Genomic DNA, 10000 nt, shown 5'->3' on the forward strand with positions numbered 1-10000 from the left:
TGTTTACATGATGGACTATAAACGTAGTTATCGTATTCTTTATAGGATAATAATATCACTTTACACTTGCAAACCTATAAAGCCGCTTTCACACCAAGGTGCACGTCGCACGTGGTATGCCACAAAATACGCCATTTCAAAATGAACATCTGGAAATATGTGCAACCTTTCCCATATAAGTGGGGCGGCATGTCGTATTTGCCACATGCGATCTGCGTGCTGGGCACGGCAAAGGTCGCGGGCTCGCGCCACGCAGCCGGCCGGGGGCCGCCGGGGTAACCATTCCCCGTGCCGCCCCGCTTCTCGGTCGGTTTGTGGCCCTGCCCTTCACACAGGCGACCGCTCCCGTCTAGACGTCCGGAATGGTTTCCGAGTACCGCCCCCCCCTCACTGAGGTGAAACAACCTTTGGATGGTTGCTTCAGAGGGATGAAAGGAACCAGCTGACAAAAAGGACAAAACCCCCCTTCCCTCACTGAGGTGAAACAGCCTTTGGATGGCTGCTTCAGAGGGAAGGGGGAAACACTTTGTTAAGACACAGGTCCTTTCCTTCCTCACTGAGGTAAAACAACCTTTGGGTGGTTGCTTCAGAGGAATGTAAGGAACTGCCTGGCAAGAACGCAAAACCTCCCTTCCCTCACTGAGGTGAAACAGCCTTTGGGTGGCTGTTTTAGAGGGAAGGGTGAACTACTTCGAAAACACACAGGTCCTTTCCTTCCTCACTGAGGTGAAACAACCTTTGGGTGGTTGCTTCTGAGGGATGAAAGGAACCAGCTGGCAAAAGTGCAAAACCTCCCTTCCCTCACTGAGGTGAGGCAGCCTTTGGATGACTGTCTCAGAGGGAAGGAGGAATCCCTTTGAAAAGACACAGGTCCTTTCCTTCCCCACTGAGGTGAAACAACCTTTGGGTGGTTGCTTCAGGGGAACGAAAGGAAGTGACTGACAAGAACGCAAAACCTCCCTTCCCTCACTGAGGTGAAACAGCCTTTGGGTGGCTGTTTTAGAGGGAAGGGGGAACTACTTTGAAAAGACACAGGTCCTTTCCTTCCTCACTGAGGTGAAACAACCTTTGGGTGGTTGCTTCAGAGGGATGAAAGGAACTGCCTGGTAAAAGTGCAAGACTCCTCTTCCCTCACTGCGGTGAAGCAACCTTTGGGTGGCTGCCTCAGAGGGCTGAGCAAAAGGGCTCCAAACAATGATGTCTCGTAGGTGGAAGGGCATCCCCTCTGGTCTCTCCCCAGGGGTTTACACCTACCCACGCGTTTGCCGTGCGTGGCAGCCTTGTGCGCTGTGGAGACGGGAGTCCTGGAGGTTGAGCGATGCCGTGAACGAGTACGCCCTGCGGCTAGCAACACGCCTCTTTGGTCCTCTATTCCAGCAAGACAGGCGGCCTGATCCCGGCTGGTCTCCCCCGGGAGGCTAGGGTCAAGCAGTCATGCCGCCATTGGCACTCACAATGGTCCGTGAGTGCCGTCACAATGGCTATTGGCTGCGTATATCCTCTCATCACTCCTGTTGCTGTTAGACACTGGTTCTGACACTCAGCTTCCCCTTGTTGGACTCCGTGGTGGGTGGGGGCGTGAGAGGATGAAGCACTTACCAATTCATGGAAAAAATAATCAAACACCCCCCACAGACTGAAATTAAAGTTGACGAACCGCGCAAGGCCCAGACCACGGTAGTCACCATGAAGGCATATGTGCCTTCCGGTGGCAAAAGAAAGCCCCAAGCACAGGATGACACTGTCACCCCTGCTGCTAAGGTGGACAAGACCGAAGCCAATGGGTCTGTCCACCGAATAGTCAAAGATCTTGACTCGCGAGCTGGCCTCTCCAGGCCAGCAGCTAAGCCAGGGAGGCCCCTGAGTTCACAGACGGCCTCCCCGACTGAGAGGGGAGAGCAGGCTGAACCAGCCGCATCAGCTCCTGCCTCCTCAAAAAAGCCCGAAAGCCGAAAGGGCGGGCCGAAGCGTCCGAGGCCGGATACCGACTCTGATGAAGAGTCGAGACCCCCTAAACGCTTCGCCCAGTTCAAAGTGCCAGCTAAACCCGAAGGCTTCGACAATGCCTACCAATTGGTCAGGGCATTGGAGTTGCAACGGAAAATCCGGTTGTCGATCCGGGTCGCCCGAGATCAGGGCATGATCATAATGCCCAAAGATCAAGCTACCTTAAATTTCCTCCGGGAAACGAAGGAGCTAACTGATGGGAGAAAAGTGAGTCATTCCCCACTAAGTCCCGAGGAAAAGAGAACCAAGATGGTGCTACTTGGCTTCTCAGTCTCGTACGATGTGGAGCTGATCGCTTCACACCCACAGGTCGTGCAGGCTTCCCGAATGTCGAAGGGGAAGACCCCAACCAGGCAAGTCCTGGTGACCATGAAAGGTGCCCCAACCACTACCCTTGATCTGGGTAACTGGGGCACCTACAACCTTCGAACGTATGTGCCAGAACCACTTCGGTGTTTCAAGTGCCAGAAATACGGTCACCACAAGGCTAACTGTACAGCCAAGCCTAAATGTGGTGTCTGTAGCAAGGCACACAACACAGAGGTATGCCTCAAGGCATACAAAGAGGAAAAGAGGGACACAACAGCCAAATGTCCCAACTGTGCCAAGAAGCATCATGCCTGGAGCCTGACTTGCTCTGTCAGGAAAAAGGCGGCCCTCAGGCGACAAGAGGTTGCTCAAAACCGATCAGACTTTGTTCCTGCCCCACCGGGCACCCATGTCTGGGGAAGGAACAAAAGCGAAAAGGCCCCCCGACCTCCTAAGAGGAAGGAAGCCGCCCCCCAGCCGACACCGGATGTCTCCAACAAAAAGGAGTTTCCGACAATGCCAAAGGTGCAGAAAAAGAAACTAAAGAAAAAAGTTTCTAAGAGCACCACAAAAACCTCCCCAACAGATGATCATCTCCTCTTTGACGAGGACGATATGACTCTCCTGTTAACTGCTGTTGTCACAGCAGTAGCAACAGCCCTGGGGAGGTCGAGTGAGGAGGCCGAGAAGGCAGTTTCGGTCGCCATGACGGCAATGACCCAGACTGTCGCAGCCCTGAAGGGAAGAAAGCTGGCTAGAGAAAAACCAGCCTCACCCTCACCCCAGGACGAGACTCCCCTCCCCACTCCAAACCAGGCCATGCCTTCACAGGCAGAGCCAAAACAGGCTGAATCTGTGCAGCCAGAGCCAGATCACGCTGACCTTGCCCAGGCAAGGCCAGCAAGGCCAGCCAAGAAAAAGCCTGAGAGAAAAGCCGAACCAACCAAAGTCAGAGCTACCAAAGGCTCTCCACCCCCCAGTGGACCCAAGGATAGCCTGACAACAGACGAGGAGCCCTCAACCAGCGAGGACCTCGCAATGGAGTTGTCAGACTCCGACGATGTCTCTGATGTAACTATCACTGAGTAACATCATGACACACCATTTAAGCATCCTACAGTGGAACATCAATAGCTTCTCTGCAAAGAACGCTTTTCTCCAAGCAGTAGTGCGATCAAGGAACATTGACATTGTCATGCTCCAGGAGACATTAACAGTGGACACTGTTCGCTTCTCAGGGTACCATGCCTTCACACTGCCACGAACACCTGGCAAGAGAGGCTTGATCACCCTTGTGAGAGCAACAATCCCCTGCTCCGCAATAGCCGATGCATCGCACTGTGGAGACGATGTTGAATCCCTTGCCGTCGAGGTTCACCTGGCCGGGGGGCCCCTCAAACTGTACAATGTGTACAGCCGGCCACGCTGTAAAAGCTTAGACATCAGCCAGGTCTGTGCTTCTGCTGCACACGACCGAGTGATCATAGGGGGAGACTTCAATGCACACCATCCCATCCTGGCTCCCTGCCGGGCACCGGATGCGGCCGGCTATCACATAGCCGACGTGCTAGAGACATTCCCTGAGATCGCTCTCCTCAACACCCAAGAGCCAACGCATGTCAGAGGAGGAGTCCTAGACCTCACCCTGGCCACTGCGACTCTGGTGGGGAGGATTGGCTGGTGTGTCGATGAGACCGTCACAAGTGACCATTACGGCACTATAACTACCCTCATGGATGCTGGCCCAGCCGAAATCCTAAGACCGAATCCAAGATGGAAAACAGACAAGGCCAACTGGCAGGCGTTTCAAAACGCCTTGGCCCTCTGTCTGAGATGCAACAATCCCCCACAAAGCGAAAATGTGGAAGTGCTCGAAGCCAGCCTGCTAAACGCCATTAATGAAGCAGCCTCACAGACCATACCCAAAACTCGGCCTGGGTCCAGAAGTCACAAAGACGCCTGGTACTTCAATGACGAGATCAGGGAGGTCAACCACAGGGTGAACATGTGCCGAAAACTATTCCGAAGGCAAAGAACCCCTGACAACCTATCCCTCCTAAGGGAAGCTGTCACGGATGCCAAGGAAACTGCCAACAGAGTCAGGCAGGAAAAGTGGCTGGAATGGTGTGAGTCCTTCGACCACCAAACCACCCTTTCAGAGCTGTGGCAACGGGTCAAGCGAGCTACCAGCCGCTCAGCCCCGAGGTGCACCCATCACGACCCCCAAGCAGAGGCTAACAGACTGGCGCACGAGTTCTCTGCGAGAACGAGCAGCAACAGTCTGCCAGCCGAGCTGAGGGCAAGACAAGAGCGTCTACAGCCAGACAGACACGCTCAGATCAGAGAAAGGGCAGCCGAACCCGATAACTCAGACGTTATCTTTTCTCTGAGGGAACTAAGGAAAGCCTATAAAACCAGTTCCAACACAGCCCCGGGCTCTGATGGGATCTCGTACCCCATTGTCTCCCACCTAGGACTAGCAGGTGAGCGTGCACTCTTGCAACTCATCAACAAGTCCTGGGAAACTTCCACTCTACCCCAGAGTTGGAAGAGGGCTACCATAGTTCCCGTCCCAAAACCAAAAGAAGAGCCGGGGAAGTACCGCCCCATCTCTCTGCTCAGCTGCCTGGCCAAGACGGCTGAGAGGATGGTACTAAACCGGCTTCAATGGAAAACGGGACCCCCGCACGAACACCTTCACGGGTTCACAAGGGGCATGGGCACAGCACACAGCTTAGCCACGCTCTTAAGCACAATCAGCAAGGGCCCAGCTGTGGTGGTATTCCTTGACCTGGAGAAGGCTTTTGAACTGGCAAGTCCGCTTGCCATTCAGGAAAGCCTGATCCAGAAGGGAATCAGAGGAAAGCTCTTGGCTTGGATAGGTGACTACTTCAGGAACAGGACTGCCAATGTCAAATTCCAGGGTCACCTATCGCAGCACATGCCGCTCGAAAATGGAACGCCACAGGGTGGGGTTCTCAGTCCAGCCCTATTCAACACTTTAATGTCCTGCATCCTCAACATAAACCTCCCAGTGGGGTGCCAGATCATCTCGTATGCAGACGATCTCGCTATCACCTCCACTGGACCACGCAGCCAGAATAACGCCCAGCGTTGTCTGGACCTCGTGTCAGAGGAGTGTTGTAGGACAGGACTAAAGATCTCTGCTGCCAAATCCAAAGCCATGGCTTTGAGACAGAGAGTTCGAGGCACAAGACTGAAAATCCAGGGAGTGGAATTAGAATGGGTCAAGGACTACCTATACCTTGGGGTAAGGATAGACCGGACCCTCTCCTTCCATAAGGAGGTCCAGTACCTGGTTGACTGAACCAAAGCAAGACTGTCTGTCATGAGAGCAATGACTGGGAGACGCATAGGGGCCAGACACAAAGTACTAAGATCATTCTATGTACATGCTGTCCGGCCCATTGTGGACTATGCCTCAGTCGCTCTAATTGCTGCAAAGAAAAAGCACACAGACAAATTAGAAACAGTCCAAAATGAAGCTGCCAGGATCATTCTGGGTGCCCCGAGGTGGACGAAGGTCCTCAACCTCCTGATGGAGGCAAACCTTCTCCCCCTGGACTCACGAATCGATCTAACGGCAACACAATTCCTGTCAAAGGTCATCCAGGCTCCCAGGAACACAAGCCTAAGACAAAAATTAGTCAGATGCCTCGAACAAGACAACGAGCTCGTTGCAAACAACTCCTGGCTGTCTCATACAGCCAGGGTGTTGATACGCCATCAGCTCAAAGAACAGCTTCTTGCTAAGGGCATGGACTCCCCCCACCCCGACTTTGCCGAAGCCCCGCCGTGGGCACTGAGCCTGATAGAGTTCAACATAATGAGCCTGTCAATAAAAAAGAGCCTATACCCCATGCCTAGCCTAAAGGCAGAAGCCCACAGGGTCATTGCAGCCATCACTCCTCCGGGTAGTAGAACATACTACACGGATGGATCGGTCGATCCCTTGAGCCACACTGCAGGCGCCGGCTTTGCAGCTAGGGATGCCACGCGATCCATGAGGGTAACAGACAACGCCTCCTCGCTACAGGCAGAGGCAGTTGCAATCATGGGAGCCCTAGGCCACGCGTCCCTAAGGGAAGGACACGTGGTCATACACACAGACTCCAGGGCAGCCATTGACTGTCTTCAGCACAGCTCACCCACAGACAACATCTACCTACTGACCACGATTCTCACAATGGCACAGAGAATTCTTGCTCAGGGTAGAAGAATTATCATCAACTGGGTCCCAAGCCACATCGGCATCAGAGGGAACGAGCTTGCTGACAGACTAGCCGTCGCTGGCAGGGGTATGCCCCCAAATCCCATGACGATAAAACCGAGCAGAAAATTACTTATGGAGAAGTGTGCCTTGGTCGGTCGTACCTTCCTACGGCAGCTCCACAGAGAGGAAACGAAAACCTCCCCCTCGGCCAGCTGGTACTCAGACGCCACAGGCTCTGAACCACTGGCACTCTCTGAAGTAAGCAACAGAGGTACCGAAGTCATCCTTCACAGAATGCGCCTAGGTTACCACTGTGCATGGCAGAATATCCCAACAATCGAACGCGATGAATGGTGCTGCAAGCACTGCGGCGAGCCGAACGCCACACTAGTCCACTACCTAGAAAATTGTAACCATACACAATTCCTGAGACATGGACCGCCCACAACAGCCGCCGTGCTGGTAAAGAGGCTATGCGAAATGCTTACACCATGGCGGCAGGAGCGCTTGCTGGCAATCCCGCCGCCACGGTAAGCACCGAGTGTCAGACAACTCAATGAGACAGCCGTAAAAAAAAGCTGACACAGGCCGGGCCATATCTAGAAGGCCCGGGCGAAGCTAGAACTTCGCAAACCAACCCCCCCCCCCCCCCCCATCTGCGTGCGACGCCGAGATCCAATTTGTTCGATATTTTTCGGACAGTATTGTCAGATTTTAATGGAGCTTTTACATCCACAGTCACAATTAGCCAAAATATATTTTCAAAAGCTGAAAGGAAATAACTTATGGTATAAATGAACACTTTTGGATGTATGGCATACATTGAGTAGTTTTGAAGTGTCACTCAGTGAGCGACACTTTGGATAAAAGAGTAACCATATAGGATCTTTCAGGGTGAAACAATGCGATGTGTGCCTTCTCTCGTCCATAACTATGCCTCTACCAAACAATGAACCAACCAATATAACATTTCTGCAAGCTGTGGAGAAATACAAATCTTTATGATACAGCATCACCTCAGTACAATAACAATATTCTCTACGGTAAAATTATCAAAATATTTTGTGAGAAAAAAATCCACTGATGGTATTTTCAATTAATTACTTAAATGCTTTATTTCGAATTTTGTTTTAAGAGTGACCTCATGTTCCAATCCATTCAAGCCTCTTTACCAGCACGGCGGCTGTTGTGGGCGGTCCATGTCTCAGGAATTGTGTATGGTTACAATTTTCTAGGTAGTGGACTAGTGTGGCGTTCGGCTCGCCGCAGTGCTTGCAGCACCATTCATCGCGTTCGATTGTTGGGATATTCTGCCATGCACAGTGGTAACCTAGGCGCATTCTGTGAAGGATGACTTCGGTACCTCTGTTGCTTACTTCAGAGAGTGCCAGTGGTTCAGAGCCTGTGGCGTCTGAGTACCAGCTGGCCGAGGGGGAGGTTTTCGTTTCCTCTCTGTGGAGCTGCCGTAGGAAGGTACGACCGACCAAGGCACACTTCTCCATAAGTAATTTTCGTAAACAAAGAGATACCGCCTTTGCTGTCCAACGAAAATAGGCGTACCTGGTATGAGTGCAAGCAAGTGAACATTGATGTGCAGCAGTTGCAGCTGGGTCATCCCAAACTTAGTCCGCTTTCACACCAAAGAGGCACATCACACGTGGCAAATGGCAACTGACAAGTGACACATGGCACAATGATTTTAGACCAAGGTTACAGGTAGTGCATGCCACATGGTTCACGAGGTGGCATCATCGGAGGTTGATGATGCTATTATCCTAAGTTCTATTTAATCTTGTGACAAAATGTTTTTGTCACTTGGAGGAATAAAGTAGATGCTATGCGATAGAGTGTGAGGCAAATTGCCCTGAAAATGCTTGTTTTGACAATTCAACCATTGAGACCATTGTAGTAAGGTGATGTATCAGACAAACATTTCTGCTTCCTCGCAGTTTGTACAAATGTTACGTGGATCGGTTCATTGTCTGGAAGAGGCATAGTTGTGCATGAGAGTAGGCACACATCGCATTGTTTCTAACTTTGGATGTAAAAGTTCCATTAAAATCTGACAACACTGTTAGAGGTGGCAGAGCACACGCTGAAAACAGCCCAATCTTGGCGTGGCAAGCAGGCCGCACGTGGCAGATGCGATGCACCACGCTACTTCTGTGTGAAAGGTTTAATATGTTCGTTTTCGAGTGGCATTTGGCATGCCACATGCGACATGTCACCTTAGTTTGAAAGCAATGATTGCAACAATATTACTTAGGACTTTGAACAACAATTACATCATTATCCTCCGGTGATGCCATTTTGTGAACCAAATAAAAGCGACCTGCCATGTGGTCTGGAATCAACGTGCCGCGTGTGACTTGCCACTTGCCATCTGCCACTTGTTACGTGCGACATGCGATCTTGGTGTGAAAGCGGCCTAAGAGCATGAACATATACATCATCATATGAAGTAAAACAAAATCAGTTACATTTATGCATGTTTATCCTTATATATTTTGTTTTGTCTAATTCAGAACCTCTAACTACACTATCAATCAAATAGAAGTTTGTGCAGATCATATCGTGAGAACATTGGTATTTTACGGAAAAATAATAACCGAGACTAAATTGCCGCTTTAAAGTTCAATATTTCACAACCTCTCTTTGAAAGTAAAATTTAGCTATAAGACATCTTAATAGCTTAAAAATGCATTAAACCATAATTTGACTCATGTGACTTACCCGTTGGCGAAGAATCTCTTCATTCCGAAACATTGTTCATACCAGTTTAGTAATTGTCGGGACTCTCCCGCCCTGCAAACGTAAGTCACGTGATCAACGTGGGTGCACAATGACGGCGAAGCAGGTGAAACTTTGACTTCATGTTTCGGGTTTTGTGAAGCGTCGACTTCAGTTTCTATTTTGTGCTGTCTCGTAGGTTCATCCGAGTTGTTGTCACTGTGTAGGGAATGTCCGTTTTCTTGTGCATGTTCATGATAACCGTTTACATTGTTAGTTGTACTTCCATCAACGTTTATACATGCGTGATCCACTGGTTCGAATCCGGGAAGGAAATCGCCATTGTAATGAGCCTTGTCAATCAAGGTGTGGACGATGTTGCCGCAGCATGAGGTCACAATTGCATACCTGACTTTGCCCTGAGAATCAGTTAGGTCACAGGGGGCTCTTAAAATACGGCCCCCCATCGTCTGGACTTTCTTTGTAACCGAATCCACATTCCGAACCACCAAAGCAACGTTGAATACGGAGTCAACCGCATGCGAATCCGAATCTCGGCAGCAAAAGACAGTCCAATGTTCTCCGTCCACCGCAGTACCATTCATATGACTTTTTTCTTCACCCTTCTTCCATTCCCTCTCATTCCTACAAGCATCATTCGCCTTCCTACTTCCGTTCTCGTTAACCTCTTCTCCTTCGTGTCTTTTAGTGACGACGAAG

General features: G+C 50.7%; 1 protein-coding gene across 1 annotated transcript in view; it reads right to left on the bottom strand.

Annotated features, from left to right (window-relative positions):
* The window catches only part of LOC125037514 (4-hydroxyphenylpyruvate dioxygenase-like protein), a 21638-nt gene that overhangs the window by 5673 nt on the left and 5965 nt on the right, over positions 1-10000 (bottom strand). Inside the window, exon 2 of the mRNA XM_047630676.1 lies at positions 9284-10000. This exon is cut by the window's right edge and continues 160 nt beyond it. Within this exon, the coding sequence (XP_047486632.1) occupies positions 9284-10000 (717 nt within the window). The remainder of the gene's footprint in view (positions 1-9283) is intronic.

Source organism: Penaeus chinensis, chromosome 23 (genome assembly GCF_019202785.1).
Source record: "Penaeus chinensis breed Huanghai No. 1 chromosome 23, ASM1920278v2, whole genome shotgun sequence".
NCBI lineage: Eukaryota > Metazoa > Arthropoda > Malacostraca > Decapoda > Penaeidae > Penaeus > Penaeus chinensis.